At 41.4% G+C, this 18,020-nt stretch overlaps 1 protein-coding gene and 1 pseudogene across 3 annotated transcripts in view; one reads left to right on the top strand and one right to left on the bottom strand.

Moving 5' to 3' along the window:
* Positions 1-18,020, bottom strand: part of LOC117519696 — a 366,295-nt pseudogene that overhangs the window by 25,738 nt on the left and 322,537 nt on the right.
* The window catches only part of glrbb (glycine receptor, beta b), a 107,506-nt gene that overhangs the window by 23,527 nt on the left and 65,959 nt on the right, over positions 1-18,020 (top strand). For all 3 annotated transcript variants that reach the window (XM_034182106.1, XM_034182105.1, XM_034182107.1), the window contains exons 2-3: positions 3,839-3,977; positions 9,034-9,140. In XM_034182106.1, the coding sequence (XP_034037997.1) occupies positions 3,856-3,977; positions 9,034-9,140 (229 nt within the window). In that variant the 5' untranslated portion in view covers positions 3,839-3,855. The remainder of the gene's footprint in view (positions 1-3,838; positions 3,978-9,033; positions 9,141-18,020) is intronic.

The raw sequence follows: 18,020 nt of genomic DNA, 5'->3' as shown, positions 1-18,020 counted from the left end.
CCATTTTTACACAGTCTCCCCAAGTAACTGTACAAGTGTATGTAACTTTAAATGTCAAGATTATTGTTAATACATTCAGGTCCATAAATAACTGGACAGTGACGTGGAGCTGAAATGAAGCTTTAATTCAGAGCTAAATTCAACAATTTAGGATAATAAATATTTGTAAACATAGACAATTCATTTTGAAATCACATATGTAATTGTTAAAAAAAGTATATTGATTATTAATGTATATAACCACTTTCACAGCCACTTTTCTTCAATCAATTCAGTGGATAAAACATGACCATTTCCAAGTCACTGAATTTGTCTTGGATTTCATTTACATCAGTGATAATGAAATGCAAACAGTGAGGTACTGTATGATAATTCTGTCTGGAGGAGGCAGTTCTCAAAAGCTGTGTGAGCATGCAAGGAGGAGACAAGTGAGGGAAGCCACTAAGAAGTATTGGCATCTATGGATGTGACTGGAGAACCTGTGGATAGTGCATCTTTTGTCTGTGGCAGCAGTAGTCACAGCTTTATGTAGGAGTGGAACAGAGAATGATTTTTATACAAAACAAACATCAAATCTGTTAGGTTTGCAGGTACGGGTGAACCCAGAAATACAGGTAGTAATCACACAAGAGTAAGTGGAGAACAGAGGTGACTTAATAACTGAAAAGCAGTTCAGTCCAACAAATGGAGAAAGAGTCTAAATGGCAAACACAGGGGTTAGTGTAGAACTCCAAACCCACAAAGGTAGAGGGAGGCATCAACAACCAGGGAATGGACAAAGGGTCATCAAACTTAGACTTCCGAACATCTACAAACGGATGGTGACAAGGAAATTCGATGCTCACAAGGCGACAAATAATAATATGGCAGACGGTAGAGGAAGTTATGCAGTGAAATACTGAAACACAAATGAATAGATGAGCTCCAGGTGTGCAGTGCACAGGAATAGGCAACCTGGCCTCATGGCAAGTCGTGATTCAGCAGCACAAAATACAGTGGTCCCTTGTTTATTACGGGAGTTACGTTCTAAAAATAACCTGCAATAGGTGAAATCAGCGAAGTAGTCAGCGTTATTTTTTACAATTATTATAGATGTTTTAACGCTGTAAAACCCCTCACTACACACTTTATACACTTTTCTCAAACAGGCATTAACATTTTCTCACTTTTCTCTCCTGTGTAAACACTCAAAGTTCAAACCTTTTTCCTATAAATAATTATGATGGCTTTTAGAACTAACAAATTTAATTTTAACGATCAACCTACGAGGTTGGACACATACGAAATTATTAATAGTGACTCACCAGTATTTCACAGTTCCTCTGACTGCACCTCTGCATCCTGGCGCCGCTCCACTGTTGCGTCTTTTTTACACTGAGTGATACCTCGGTGCAGGTGTCTTCTTCCGAGTGAAGAACAAACACAGTTATGGGTAGTTGTTGCTGCTCTTTCTTCTTCTGGGCAAGAAGATTCTTATAAACAGACACGCAGAACACAATGCGCGTGCTGAACGGTGCCGCGACCAGCTTGCTTGATGAGGACTCAGAACACAATGCGCTGTAAAAAAAAAAAAAGCATGCAAAACTGGACTAAAAAAAATCCATGAGACTGCAAGGCCGCGAAAGGTTATAGCAAGGCGTTATAGCAAAGGACCACTGTATACATTAATCTGTTAGTTTGTGATATTGTGACGAAAAGCGCCTCATTTTTGTCACGGCAGCACAAATTCATTCTAATTCATTCCGTGATGGCTGCACAAAATTAAAAGTGAAGCGGGGGGTTGCGGGTGGTTATGGTTAGGGTTGGGGGTAGGAGTAGGGTTAGTAATAGCAAGTTAAAAAAAAAACCCGTCATGAAAATTTAACTCATTTTGTGACGGGAGCATGAAAAAAAAATGTGAGAAATGTGAGGCTGGAATAGGGAATAGGGGAGGCCGGAAAACAAGACACACTTATAGTCCATGGGCCAAGCAGGTTTTCAGTACCACTTAAGGGGAAGAAACAACACTTAGAATCCAGCCTCAGTGTACCATGGCCTACACAAAAATGTATGATAGCCATCCCAGGGTGGTGGCTGTAGCCAGGTAGGGGTCAATGAAGAATTACACAGAGGTCAAACTTTAAAAATGTTCCAATCATGTTGAAAACTATATCACGTTGCTTGTCTGATCGTAATGATTCCAAATAGGTATAGTTTGGACTATCTGTGATGGAATGTTCTGAAGGTATGGGGTAAAAAAAGGAAAAATGGTGACAAAGGTCAAGTTCAGTTTGTACAGGGGTCAAAGTTTAAAGTTGCTCCAATTTCAGTAAAAAATGATGAAAATTATTATTTGGGTTAATAGGGTTCTAAAATGGAATAGTTTGCGCCATCTGTCATGCTTAGTTTTCATGTTAGAGAGTAACATATGTCACATGTCATAGAATTCAATGGATGTTGACCTGGTTTGACCTTTACTTTGGAGACCAAACATTCAACACAGTCAAAACTATTCAATTTATTAATCCTTTTATTTCAACCAATAATTTGCATTATTTTTTAACTGAAATTGGCGCAACTTTTACTTTTGACCCCTGTACAAACTGAAACTCACCTTTGTCACCATTTTTGCCATTTTTACCCCATAACCCCTGAACATTTCATCATAGATAGTCCAAACTATACCTTTTTGGAATTGTTATGATCAGACAAGCAATGTGATATAGTCTTCAACATGTTTGGAGCATTTTTAAGGTTTGACCTTTGTGTAATTCTTCATTGACCCCTACCTGGTACATAGCTACCACCCTGGGATGGCTATCATACATTTTGTCTAGGCCATGGTACACTGAGGCTGAACTCTAAGTGTTGTTTCTTCCCTCTAAGTGGTACCGATTAGGTCAAAATTGATGACTGGCTCATGGACTATTACAAACACGTGCACAAATTGACACACACAAAGTGATGCAAAAAAGATCCCTGGGGGTGAATGGAAACTAAAACATGCCATAATAATAATCAAACTGAAAGGAGAACCACTAAATAAAAACTAACATTGGCCTCAAAGTTGTAAATGAGAGCAAACAGGGGAAAAACAACAATAGGACACAGAACTGAAGCACAATGACAATTAACATACAAACGGGACACCGACAATGGACAGACCACAATCACGGACCACAGACATGGACAGGGGACAGATCACAACACAAATCTAGGTTTGGTCTCCCATGTGTCTTCTAACAAAGGGTAACTGAAATTTCATGTGTTAAGAAAATCCTTGAGATGTCTTCTGTTATCTTTCTACCTTTTGGTGTTGTTTCACTTGCCAGTGCATCACTTCTTTAAAAAAAAATGGACCAAATTGTTGATTCTTCACCTCCTAAAGTTTCTCCAACCTGATTTTGGGGTTCAGCCTGTGAATTCAACAGGTGCTACCATCTCTAGTTGGAATAAGAAGGAATCAGCTGTCCAGTCCCGTCTGATCACGGAGGAATTATGTATTTAAACGGCTGCAATTCCTAAATATTGCATGTGATATTTTTGTTAAATTGGTTGAATAAAAGCTGGAAATCTACACCACAAGTGCATCTTGATGGTTTCATTTCAGCTCCACTGTGGTGATGAACAGAGACATTACAAAAATTGTGTCATCGTCAAAATACAAGGACATCTGTGTTTCTGTGTAATATTTAACTATAACATTTTGATTAAAAATAATTATACAGTATAACCCCTTTAAGAGTAAAAGTTAATGATGTGTAACCTGGAATGTGTTCGTTTGAACAGCGGACCATGAATTGCTCACCAACCTCCACGTATGATGATGAGGATTCTCCTGTGGTCTTTTCTTTCACAGGATCGACACACACCAGGATGGGAACCATGAAGTTTGCAGTCTTCCTGCTTGTCCTGTTTCTGTGTCTAGATGGAGGATCTGCCAAAGAAAAAGCAGCGAGGAAGGGAAAAAAGAAAGGGAAGCAGGTTTATTGTCCTTCGTAAGTATGGAGTGTAAAAACGTGTGCAGTGCAAAACCCAACTCAAGAGGCAATATTTAATAAAATGGTAAATACATGTCAGACTGTAGCTGAGCGCACCTCACATTTTTGTGGGTCAGCTTTTCTTTTCCATGACAAAGTGAGAACACAAAGCAGTGGCTGACACAGTGTCACCTACCAAACGGTCCCCCTTAAAAATTGGTCCGCCCTGCCTTCACTGTGCACGCGTCTGAGTCTGACTCTCTTCACCAAAACCGATCAAAGGGAATAATGTGTTTATTAACCATCAGATGACAAAATAAAACCTCTTAAATTATTCTAAAGTCAATTTTAAGCAGAAACAAGACAATCGGTGAGTCGCTACTGATGCTCCAAAATGATGTAGGCGCAGCAGCACGTCAGACTCAGACATGTAGTTGCGGCGCTCTTAGCGCTTCCTCCATCCTTCATGATGAAATAATGCTGAATGTATGTGGAAATGATTGTTGTACAAAAGCGTCAGATGTCTGTCACTTAGATAGATGGTGACTGGAGTGAAGTTTTAAGCAGAAACGAGCTGATAATCTGTGAATCGCTGCTGACGCTCAGAAATGACAAATGTGAAGTGAAGGCAGGGGATGGACTGATTTTTAGGTTCGTTCAGCGACAACACGAAATAATAAGGCTCAAAATATATCAGAAAGGAGGAGAGCTCTTTCTTAATGGATGGTCAGTAACGAGAAATGAAAACCTTCCTTCCTTTCAACTCAAGCATATCTGTTTTACTAATTTCTATGTAACTGTTCCTTCCTTCCTTCTTTCTTTCTTTCCTTTCCCTTTTTTCCTTTACATCCTTTCCTTCCTTCCTATTTTTCCTTTCCTTCTTTTTCTTCCTCCTTCTGTTCCTTTCCATCCATTATTTTCTTCCTTCTTCCTTTTCACCCTTTCCTTTCTTCCAACACACAATCAAATGCATGTTTTAATAATTTTTATCTGTGTTCCTTCCTTCCTTCCTACACATAAACAGATGTATAATTTACTAATTTGTATGCAGTTGTTCCTTCCTTCTGTTTTTTTCCCTTATATTCCTTCCTTTTTCTTGCTTTATTTCGTTACTTCATTCCTTCCTTTTCTTCCTTCCTTCCTTAAAAAAAAAAAAGTGTCCAACACACGATGCTGGGAGGCTAGTGGAACAAAGCACAGCATCCAGCTGGGAATACAGCAGGTGGAATGGTCACGACGATGTGAGTGCAAGTGCACGGATCAAAGTCATGCAAGTGTCAGTGCACCTTTACTTGTGTGTAGTGACTTGGGATGATTCCTATCCTGCAAATCTCTCACCATTTGAACGCTGGTCCATCAGCGTGCTTCTGAAGTGACCATTGACTCTGTGATAATGTTCAACAGCTACAACCTTAAATGGTGACAAACGCTGAAACAATGAGTAAACCCTCTGATGTTGCCCTGATGGCAAACGTAAACTGTGTGACATATTCCGTGCTCAGTTCCGCGGATGCCTTTTGTGGATCAAGGAAACCGCTCTGTTCCATTTGAGCTGCAGCGGTTGGGGTTGTCAGAGTGCCCTCTTAAAAGAGAGAGACAGAGAGAAAAGCATTTTAGTGACTGGGAATTATGACTTTTGCTTTGATCAGGGGAACCGTATGGCATTACACACACTGTGCTGCATTTCTTTGGAGCACTTTAACTCATCCTCGGTGCATGATAAAGTTTACATAATATGCAAAGTGCTTTGAGGAGGGCAAATTCCTTGGCAGGAGAATTCTTGCCACCCACAAGGAGACGTTATGTATTCACTTTCCCTCCCGTCAGATCATGTTCTCTCCTTCCTTCCATCTGTCTTTATGTTTTTTCATCAGTCAGCATCAGAAACCAAATCATGTTTGACTTGATGGTTTTGAAAGTCACGACTTTGTTGTTGTGGTAAATTTTTGGAGACAGGTGGTATGTATTTTACAGCATAACTTTGATGAGAAAACCTCTCTGATTGTGTGGGAAAAAATGACCAGAAGTAAACTAGAGCACCGGGCTCACAGAGCTCAAACCTCCATCAGCAGTAGTTTCTAATTCCACAACTTTTTTACTTGGAAAACATTTTCAGTGCCAAAGTCCTGTTAGAAGTGGCTTCTCATAAGCTAAAATATAATACAAAATATAAATGAAAAGGGCTTTTCAATGTTAAAATCAAGTATCCACTAAATCCACAATACAGATCAGATGTGGCTCAAACTTATACCACTGTCAAACATACGCCGATTGAGGCCGAATGGCGTCAGAATGACAAATCCTGCCACAGTCGGGAAGTATTGAGGTGCCGTCTGAAGACCAACCGAAGACAGTCTGTGAACAGACTAAATATTTGGTCCCATTCGCTTGGCTGTCCCGAATGTGTTGCATATGTTCAAAACACTCTTGGCGCTGTGGAGATGGGACACACATCTGACGGCGGTCTATGTGCCATTTGTGCATCATTTGATCTCAATCTACGTATTCTGACGGCGTCATAACAGCATTTGAAACAATCCGATCTGGGTTGATTGCACTCTGAGATGGATCGGTCACAGCAAAGCCTGCTGGCATATTGTGCCATGTATGTCCACCTCCACTGGACCCCGTTCAGGGAGGGCAAAGGAAATGTTGATATATAATAACATGTATGTGGCACACATTCATCATGTGCAGTGAATGTGAACAGCGCACAATCAAACCAAGTCTTAAAGCAAGACTTAAGACGCACTTATTTTTCCTTTAGTATGGCATATGTTGCTATGCTTTTTACGCGTTTAAATTCATTTTATTAGTAAACGGAGCGGGCAGCAGCCTCAACTTTATCTAAATTCTGAGTCTTTTAGTGAAGCTTTGGGCGAGTGGCCAGTGATAACCTTAGTATTTCTTCTGTTTTTCCTGTTGCTCAATGCTGACTAATTATACTACATTTGTTGTCTTTCTGATACCTGATTTATTTTTTCTCTCTCTGTTTGAGGTGTGGCACCATCCAGAGATGGGTGCGGTGTCTGTTTCTGCAACCCTCCTGTCCTGTGCACCAGCAAAATTTCCTGGTTATTTGTTTTGTAAATTGTCTTGGTAGCATGGCCCAAGCAGAGGGTCACCCCTTTGAGTCTGGTCTGCTTGAGGTTTCTTCCTCAAAATAATCAGAGGGAGTTTTTCTTTACCACTGTCGCCTGTGTGCTTGCTGTGGGGTTTGGTAAGGTTTGACCTTAGTTGTGTGAAGCGCCTTGAGACAACTTTGTTATGATTTGGCGCTATATAAATGAAAATAAATTGAAAATTGAAATCAAAAGCACCATACACCACGGCGCAGCGCACACCGCTGCAAATGTGAACAGGCTGTTATATCCATAATAGACCATACAGTACAGATACATTCCTTCCCATGGGCGACTTAAACAATGTGAAATAATTGCATCCATCATATCTGTATATACCATGGGCAGCTGCGCCTCTCCATGGTACCATGCGCAGTAATGCATCATTACATACATCAGGCTCATAGCTGAACAGATCTCACCACTGTAATATTTGATCACCTTCTAACTCTGTAGGAGATATGACATGGAACTGTTTTGCCAGGCAGTTACAGCATTAATAAACATGAATCTCACCTCCAACAATGGCCCAGGAGTGTTTCACAGCGCAGACATGGACGTGGAGCCGGAATTGGCAGTCTGTGGTTAAAATCCTCTCACCCTGCTTCTCTGTGCTGGAATCCACCATGGCAAAAATAAATGCCATTTGATAATCCAACCATCGCGGTGTACAGAGTTGCATTGTGCTGCTGAAGTGAGCCAAAACACACACAAAAAAAACATTAAAGTTGCCTGGAAAGGCTGCGTCTGACGCATGGGAAACCTTAAGGCTCCCTGACCACTGCCAGCAGTGTCCAGTAGCTGACAACGGCGCGCACATGCTCCCCGCACACACGCATAGCGACTCATTCAGCCGTTATGAACACACACACTCCCAGTGATCACGTCATCAGTCCAGCACCTGCTCTACACACACACACACACACACACACACATGCATGTGAGGTCAGTAGCATTGCGATGGAGAGGATGAGCAGAGGTGTGATTGCATGAATGAGTGAGTGATTGCACTGATGCCGGCTTGGACACATGGCATGAGTCCAGTCCATCGGTTGTACTCTCATGTCCAGTACCGGCAGGGATTGTGCAAAAGGAGGAACACAGCACTCCCCCCCACTCCGGTCCAGTGTTTGTCATCCAGACATTTTGACATCAGGCAGTGTCCAGCGCCTTTTATGGCCATCTGACTGCAATCTGTCATCTGCCTGTTGTCAACATACACTTTTATTTGGATGCCATGGTGCAGGTGGGAACAAGTTAATCTGGATGCATTCTGACACTGCTGACCACGCCTCTTTTCCTCCCGATTGCGTGCGATTGTGGCAATATTTGCCGTGTCGGCTTGGTTCCTGCACATTCTTGCTCTGTGTGACGGGGCTTTAGTCTATTCATTGAGAGTGCCAGTTTGCACCTCATTTTCACAAATGAGTGATTGAGGCACTTTTGATTGAATTTAACCTGATTACTCTGTTGGTTTCCAGCCAAACCACTGGCAGTTCCAGGGTGAGGATTGAAGGGGCTGTAGACCCCAGCCTCCAGGTGCAATTTCAGTCAATGTAGGAAAACTCTGGCAGGAAACTAACAATTATCCAATTATTAATCAGTCTGTCTTCAGTCAGGTTCTCACATTCTCTGACTTAGACAGACTTTAGTAGTACTGTGAGACATTGTTTATGTTCTGAAGAACAAAATATTTTCTCTTTTCTCTTTATTTTTATTTTCTCTTTAAATGGCCCACAACAGCATTTCATTTCTAAATATTTGTTCATTCAAACATCGCCCAGGTGGTCCAAATTTGAAAAGCTAATTTAATCCACACCAGTTGGCTGTTGCAGCTTTTATTTGAATCAGAATGTACACAGAGCAGAAGTGGATGTGATGTGACTCTGACAGGAATGTGACCTGGCGATGTGGTCGCGTGTGCAGTTGCCTCTTTGTCTTCTTGTTTGCAGACAGCTGTCATCTGAGGATCTGGCCCGTGTCCCAGCAAACTCAACCAGTAACATCTTGAACAGGTTACTGATCAGCTATGATCCCAGAATAAGACCCAACTTCAAAGGCAAGTCTTTGTGACTCTTCATCTCATTATTAAATTTACATTCTCGCTGTAGTTTTGTCATCGTACAATGGAAAATAAACAGAATATGAATGTGCACCTCCTGATTTTGACTCAGGTATCTACATTAAAATGCTGACTGAAAATACAATCTCTGCTCTGTTTATACTCACACAGCATCTTTATACATAAAATAGCTGAGGCTGTTGGGTTGACGGACTTTGTACAAAGACCCTTTGCAATGGCACGTGATTTATACAGGTTGCAGAAGAACACACATAGTTTCAATTCCTGTTAATTTCAATGCACTTTTACACAACCTATGTGAACTTGGATTCATTCAAAGAGGTGACATACATGTTCAAATAATCCTTGTGCATGCCTTGTTCAGATGATTAGTAAATTCACGTAATATAATTGTATTAAATCTGTGATAAATGAGTGTAAACATTGCAACATCAATACGGTTTGTAATTGAAGATGAAACACAGATAATACAAATACATTGTCTTTATGCATTTTTTTTATATATATATTGACTGTTAGTGCCCCTTCACACACAGTGCGAAGTTTTGTCGAATACGGCAAAACAGCACAAAACAGTTCAGATTAGCGCAACATGAAAAAATGTGGTATACATGATCCAATGCACGCGACAGTGTCTTTCGAGCAAGAACACAGTGCGAGGTGCACCACATAGCGCTGCTTATGTGGAATAAATAAAACATAAAAATCAGCCGGTACCTGTGGAATCACATTATGCTGCTTATGTGGAAAACATGGGACTCGAATCCATGCCTTCCAAAAGCTCTGATTGCCACTCAGAAACTTTACCACTGAGCTAAGGAGCTGTCATTTGAAACCTGCAGGAACCTGCCTCATATCAGGAAGGACATGGAAGTATTACAAAAAAAAAAAAAATTAAAATCACACAGCATATAAAACAAAGATGATCCATCTGTTCCTCTGGTGATGACCCATGGTCACTGACATACAGTCATGAAATAACATGAATGAGAAGCAGTGTGCTCTGATCATCTCCACATCTACTGGTCTGGTGCACCCAGTTGCCCCACGCATGTGTTCTGCCCAACATGCATGTGTTGTGGACGGCGCGCCACAGCACAGACACCGCGGAACAGAGCTCACGTATTTGACGTGATGGTCAGATCGCCCACTGCGTGTTCTGATCTGATGGTTTGTTTGAACCTGGCAGGCTGTTGATGTCCGCTCCGTCCATGCGCTTGCTCCCTGCAGCTTATCGCCACGGTGATATATGTTTTTATTTATGTCCAGTACAGTATGTTAAGTACAGCAATCAGACACACGTGCCTCACAGTGGACAGTTGTTAGTCCATGTCTGTTCAAACACAGTAGGTGTTGTCCAGCTGGGATGTCCAGATCCACAGATCCCCAAAGCTGCTCTGTTAGAAGCCACACCTCCTGTCAGTGGAGCGCACACACCCATGTGTCAGTGTGTGTTTGCAAAGCCACACTCGTGGGGAACTTAGACAAATTTCATTGCAAGTATGACAGTGATTGTCTGCAGTCTCTTGTCGTGCCGAGAGTGCGAATTGCCACACATTTTCTAAGTGCCAAACGAGCAGTGTTAGATGTTCGTGTGTGTCAGTTGGAATTTGGCCGACGTCTGCCGTGAGAGGGTTCGATGGGCTCGCACAGTGCACACTTTTCAGCCGCTGGTGTTCGCAAATAGTTGTAGTAACAGGTGTACGAGGCGTTGGAAGCAGCTGCGAAATTACACGGTTTGCATACGATTCCTGCTTCATGTACACTTAATGTGCAAATTGACCAAGTTTGCACTATGTGTGAAGGGGCCCTTAAGATCGCCAGCTGAGCAAAGTTGATTAAATAGCTTGTAAAGACAGCTTACGTGGCTAATTACCATGTAACTGACTCAGAAATTATCCTGTTGAGAACAAATAAATGGTAACATTAGGCTTCACTAATTTAAACTTTAATTTGTGAAATTATTGACTTATTTGTGATAACACATTAGCTGTATGTTACCAACCTTGCAGCCTAATCCACTTCACTGGATTATGTGTATGATGCTGAATTCAGAACCCTTGTACAAAATCGGATCGACCCAACATACAAAAACCCTTACTTCCGGAAAAAAGTGCATTCATGAGATTGCATTTGTAATTTGAGTCACCAACTACTTAGCCTATATACCACAGTAGAGCAAGGATAATGTTATCTTGTAGCCTAAATGAAATTGTCAAAGCTGATTTTGCTGAAGTGTGGTGCTGGTAGTTTAACTAATTGTACATAGAATGTAAATATACAACCCCTGGCAAAAATTATGGAATCACCGGCCTCGGATGATGTTCATTCAGTTGTTTAATTTTGTAGAAAAAAAGCAGATCACAGACATGACACAAAACTAAAGTCATTTCAAATGGCAACTTTCTGGCTTTAAGAAACACTATAAGAAATCAGGAAAAAAAATTGTGGCAGTCAGTAACGGTTACTTTTTTGACCAAGCAGAGGGAAAAAGATATGGAATCACTCAATTCTGAGGAAAAAATTATGGAATCATGAAAAACAAAAGAACGCTCCAACACATCTGTTGTGAAGGTGTCGTGACACGGACCCACAACAGGGGGCGTTAATGAACGGACAATGGATAAGCCAAAAGTAACAATTTAATGTTGTGAATAGCACAACTACGTACAGACAACAACAATATGGTGGACTGTCAGTTATACACCAGGTGACGTGTGGGCAGGCTCGACAATAGAAGACGCCTGGCGAGAGAAGAGCCGGATCCCACACAGCTTCCACCACCAACGGAGCTGAAGAACACCGGAGCCGCCAAGTCCTGCGCCCCAGGTGGCCGCTGTCTTCAGCAGTCAGACCCGGTACTGCTGGCAGAGAACAGAGACAGTCCTGATGAGTGTGAGTTTGCACACTCAGTAATCCCACAGTCTGTATTCAGTAAGGAGGGAGCACCTCCACCTCTAATCACACACTCGTGCAGCTCCTGTCTAACCACTTATCTGGTTGGGGTGTGAAGCGAAGCCGTCGCTGATCACACCAAACGCCAATCCCACAGATAAGGCAACACCACAGGAAAACGGCTGCAAAAGAAGTTCAGACGATTAGTCAGCGTTAAGTGTAGCAGAGAAATTACCTGAATGGTAGCTGATTTCTCGGCGAGGAGGTGGAGTTGCAGTCCGGTCTTTGTAGTGGTGGTGATGGGTGACAGCTGGGGTTGATAGGTGACAGCTGTCACTTCCAGCGGCTCTGACGCCCTCTCGTGCTTGGAGCCCGCACTCCAAGCAGGGCGCCGTCTGGTGGTGATGGGCCAGCAGTACCTCCTCTTCAGCGGCCCACACAACAACATCACTAGTATTTTGTTGCACCACCTCTGGCTTTTATAACAGCTTGCAGTCTCTGAGGCATGGACTTAATGAGTGACAAACAGTACTCTTCATCAATCTGGCTCCAACTTTCTCTGATTGCTGTTGCCAGATCAGCTTTGCAGGTTGGGGCCTTGTCATGGACCATTTTCTTCAACTTCCACCAAAGATTTTCAATTGGATTGAGATCCGGACTATTTGCAGGCCATGACATTGACCTTATGTGTCTTTTCGCAAGGAATGTTTTCACAGTTTTTGCTCTATGGCAAGATGCATTATCATCTTGAAAAATTATTTCATCATCCCCAAACATCCTTTCAATTGATGGGATAAGAAAGTGTCCAAAATATCAACGTAAACTTGTGCATTTATTGATGATGTAATGACAGCCATCTCCCCATTGCCTTTACCTGACATGCAGCCCCATATAATCAATGAGTGTGGAAATTTACATGTTCTCTTCAGGCAGTCATCTTTATAAATCTCATTGGAACGGCACCAAACAAAAGTTCCAGCATCATCACCTTGCCCAATGCAGATTCGAGATTCATCACTGAATAGGACTTTCATCCAGTCATCCACAGTCCATGATTGCTTTTCCTTAGCCCATTGTAACCTTGTTTTTTTTCTGTTTAGGTGTTAATGATGGCTTTCGTTTAGCTTTTCTGTATTTAAATCCCATTTCTGTGGTATCTGTGTGGCTCTCACTGCGGTATTGTATCACTTCCTGTTCCGGAGCACAGCGGTGTTTTTCTGTATCTGTTAGCTGTTTAATCTGCGCAGTTAGATTGATCTAGTTATCTAGATTACGATTTGTTTCCCAGTGTAATCTTTACGTGCCTTAACTAAAGCACTCCTTCTGCTGAATCACCTCTAAATTATTTACACATTATTCACTTTGCGTGTTTTTAGGAATCCGCTAGCTTAGCGTAGCTACTAGCTCTTAGCCGATTTAGCATGGCAGCTTCTCCTGTCTCTCCCGCACTTTTCTGCTCTGGGTGTGAAATGTTTAGTTATTCCTCGGCCTCCTTTAGCAGTAACGGTACTTGTAATAAGTGTAGCTTATTCGTAGCTTTGGAGGCCAGGCTGGGCGAATTGGAGACTCGGCTCCGCACCGTGGAAAATTCTACAGCTAGCCAGGCCCCTGTAGTCGGTGCGGACCAAGGTAGCTTAGCCGCCATTAGTTACCCCCTGGCAGATCCCGAGCAGCCGGGAAAGCAGGCCGACTGGGTGACTGTGAGGAGGAAGCGTAGCCCTAAACAGAAGCCCCGTGTACACCGCCAACCCGTTCACATTTCTAACCGTTTTTCCCCACTCGACGACACACCCGCCGAGGATCAAACTCTGGTATTGGCGACTCTGTTTTGAGAAATGTGAAGTTAGTGACACCAGCAACCATAGTCAATTGTCTTCCGGGGGCCAGAGCAGGCGACATTGAAGGAAATTTGAAACTGCTGGCTAAGGCTAAGCGTAAATTTGGTAAGATTGTAATTCACGTCGGCAGTAATGACACCCGGTTACGCTAATCGGAGGTCACTAAATTAACATTAAATCGGTGTGTAACTTTGCAAAAACAATGTCGGACTCTGTAGTTTTCTCTGGGCCCCTCCCCAATCAGACCGGGAGTGACATGTTTAGCTGCATGTTCTCCTTGAATTGCTGGCTGTCTGAGTGGTGTCCAAAAAATGAGGTGGGCTTCATAGATAATTGGCAAAGCTTCTGGGGAAAACCTGGTCTTGTTAGGAGAGACGGCATCCATCCCACTTTGGATGGAGCAGCTCTCATTTCTAGAAATCTGGCCAATTTTCTTAAATCCTCCAAACCGTGACTATCCAGGGTTGGGACCAGGAAGCAGAGTTGTACTGTATTGTATTGATCAACATATTGATTTATTCTGCCTTACAGAAACCTGGTTACAGCAGGATGAATATGTTAGTTTAAATGAGTCAACACCCCCGAGTCACACTAACTGTCAGAATGCTCGTAGCACGGGCCGGGGCGGAAGATTAGCAGCAATCTTCTATTCCAGCTTATTAATTAATCAAAAACCCAGACAGAGCTTTAATTCATTTGAAAGCTTGACTCTTAGTCTTGTCCATCCAAATTGGAAGTCCCAAAACCAGTTTATTTGTTATTATCTATCGTCCACCTGGTCGTTACTGTGAGTTTCTCTGTGAATTTTCAGACCTTTTGTCTGATTTAGTGCTTAGCTCAGATAAGATAATTATAGTGGGCGATTTTAACATCCACACAGATGCTGAGAATGACAGCCTCAACACTGCATTTAATCTATTATTAGACTCTATTGGCTTTGCTCAAAAAGTAAATGAGTCCACCACCACTTTAATCATATCTTAGATCTTGTTCTGACTTATGGTATGGAAATAGAAGACTTAACAGTATTCCCTGAAAACTCCCTTCTGTCTGATCATTTCTTAATAACATTTACATTTACTCTGATGGAAGAAAATAAGAACAACCCCAGGTTTCTTTTCAGCACTGTAGCCAGGCTGACAAAGAGTCAGAGCTCTATTGAGCTGAGTATTCCATTAACTTTAACTAGTAATGACTTCATGACTTTCTTTGCTAACAAAATTTTAACTATAGAGCAAAAATTACTCATAACCATCCCAAGACGTATCGTTATCTTTGGCTGCTTTCAGTGATGCCGGTATTTGGTTAGACTCTTTCTCTCCGATTGTTCTGTCTGAGTTATTTTCATTAGTTACTTCATCCAAACCATCAACATGTTTATTAGACCCATTCCTACCAGGCTGCTCAAGGAAGCCCTACCATTATTTAATGCTTCGATCTTAAATATGATCAATCTATCTTTGTTAGTTGGCTATGTACCACAGGCTTTTAAGGTGGCAGTAATTAAACCATTACTTAAAAAGCCATCACTTGACCCAGCTATCTTAGCTAATTATAGGCCAATCTCCAACCTTCCTTTTCTCTCAAAACTTCTTGAAAGGGTAGTTGTAAAACAGCTAACTGATCATCTGCAGAGGAATGGTCTATTTGAAGAGTTTCAGCGAGGTTTTAGAATTCATCATAGTATAGAAACAGCATTAGTGAAGGTTACAAATGATCTTCTTATGGCCTCGGACAGTGGACTCATCTCTGTGCTTGTTCTGTTAGACCTCAGTGCTGCTTTTGATACTGTTGACCATAAAATTTATTACAGAGATTAGAGCATGCCATAGGTATTAAAGGCACTGCGCTGCGGTGGTTTGAATCATATTTGTCTAATAGATTACAATTTGTTCATGTAAATGGGGAATCTTCTTCACAGACTAAAGTTAATTATGGAGTTCCACAAGGTTCTGTGCTAGGACCAATTTTATACATGCTTCCCTTAGGCAGTATTATTAGACAGTATTGCTTAAATTTTCATTGTTACACAGATGATACCCAGCTTTATCTATCCATGAAGCCAGAGGACACACACCAATTAGCTAAACTGCAGGATTGTCTTACAGACATAAAGACATGGATGACCTCTAATTTCCTGCTTTTAAACTCAGATAAAACTGAAGTTATTGTACTTGGCCCCACAAATCTTAGAAGCATGGTGTCTAACCAGATCCTTACTCTGGATGGCATTACCCTGAGCTCTAGTAATACTGTGAGAAATCTTGGAGTCATTTTTGATCAGGATATGTCATTCAAAGCGCATATTAAACAAATATGTAGGACTGCTTTTTTGCATTTACGCAATATCTCTAAAATCAGAAAGTTCTTGTCTCAGAGTGATGCTGAAAAACTAATTCATGCATTTATTTCCTCTAGGCTGGACTATTGTAATTCATTATTATCAGGTTGTCCTAAAAGTTCCCTGAAAAGCCTTCAGTTAATTCAAAATGCTGCAGCTAGAGTACTGACAGGGACTAGAAGGAGAGAGCACCACTCTGCATTTAATCATTAGTGATCAATCTCTGCTCCCCTCCACAGCATGTCTTTTTCCTGGTTCTCTCCCTCAGCCCCAACCAGTCCCAGCAGAAGACTGCCCCTCCCTGAGCCTGGTTCTGCTGGAGGTTTCTTCTTGTTAAAAGGGAGTTTTTCCTTCCCACTGTAGCCAAGTGCTTGCTCACAGGGGGTCGTTTTGACCGTTGCGGTTTTACATAATTATTGTATGGCCTGCCTTACAATATAAAGCGCCTTGGGGCAACTGTTTGTTGTGATTTGGCGCTATATAAAAAAAATTGATTGATTGATTGATTTCCTTTAGGTGGTTTCTTACAGTTCGGTCTCAGACGTTGACTCCAGTTTCCTCCCATTCGTTCCTCATTTGTTTTGTTGTGCATTTTCGATTTTTGAGACATATTGCTTTAAGTTTTCTGTCTTGACGCTTTGATGTCTTCCTTGGTCTACCAGTATGTTTGCCTTTAACAACCTTCCCATGTTGTTTGTATTTGTCCAGAGTTTAGACACAGCTGACTGTGAACAACCAACATCTTTTAAGAATTTGATAATCTTCTCCTTTGTTTCAGTTGACATCTCTCGTGTTGGAGCCATGATTCATGTCAGTCCACTTGGTGCAACAGCTCTCCAAGGTGTGATCACTCCTTTTTAGATGCAGACTAATGAGCAGATCTGATTTGATGCAGGTGTTAGTTTTGGGGATGAAAATTTACAGGGTGATTCCATAATTTTTTCCTCAGAATTGAGAGAGTCCATATTATTTTCCCTCTGCTTGGTCTAAAAAAATAACTGTTACTGACTGCCACAATTATTTTTCCTGATTTCTTATAGTTTTTCTTAAAGCCAGAAAGTTGCCATTTGAAATGACTTTAGTTTTGTGTCATGTCTGTGATCTGCTTTTTTTTCTACAAAATTAAACAACTGAATGAACATCCTCTGAGGCCGGTGATTCCATAATGTTTGCCAGGGGTTGTATTACATATAGCAGTGATGTCTTGTTAAAACTTCATTTAAAGTTATAGGGCCTGTCAAATTTTACAAAACCAAAATCCAAGCATTATACAGTAATAGGTTTATTTTTGCAACATGTTGCAAAATTACATCTCATTTTAATGAATAGAACATATTTAACTTGGGGGAAATTCCATAGTGAATATTGTCTTTTCAATAATAGTATCATTGTTGCCTAAGCAGTCGCAAAAGCGGCTGCCATGGCTGTGATGTTAGCTGAGGTACCTCAGGTTGCTCAATTTCCCTGTGTTTCAGAGAAAAAATTTCCAGCCAAACGTAGCATCGAAGGCATTTTTCCCCGAGCTAGAGGTTAGAATCTGTGAACATCACAGGGTTCTGAATGCAACATTTTTTTTTATTGTATATCTCAATAAAAAAAAACCTAGATGGGATTATTAATTGGATAAATATCTAGAAGCAATTAGGTTTTGGAGTAAACTGGTCATAACTCAACCTCATGGAAAACATGGGCTGAAAAACACCTTATTTGGGCATATCACAACAACCAAGAAGCCTAGATGGATGATTTAAAGCATATATTGATCAGCAAAATAAGAGAGAT

This window comes from Thalassophryne amazonica, chromosome 11 (genome assembly GCF_902500255.1).
Source record: "Thalassophryne amazonica chromosome 11, fThaAma1.1, whole genome shotgun sequence".
NCBI classification, from domain to species: Eukaryota; Metazoa; Chordata; class Actinopteri; order Batrachoidiformes; family Batrachoididae; genus Thalassophryne; species Thalassophryne amazonica.
Note: the sequence above shows the minus strand (reverse complement) of the source record. Positions and strands in the feature narration are given on the sequence as shown.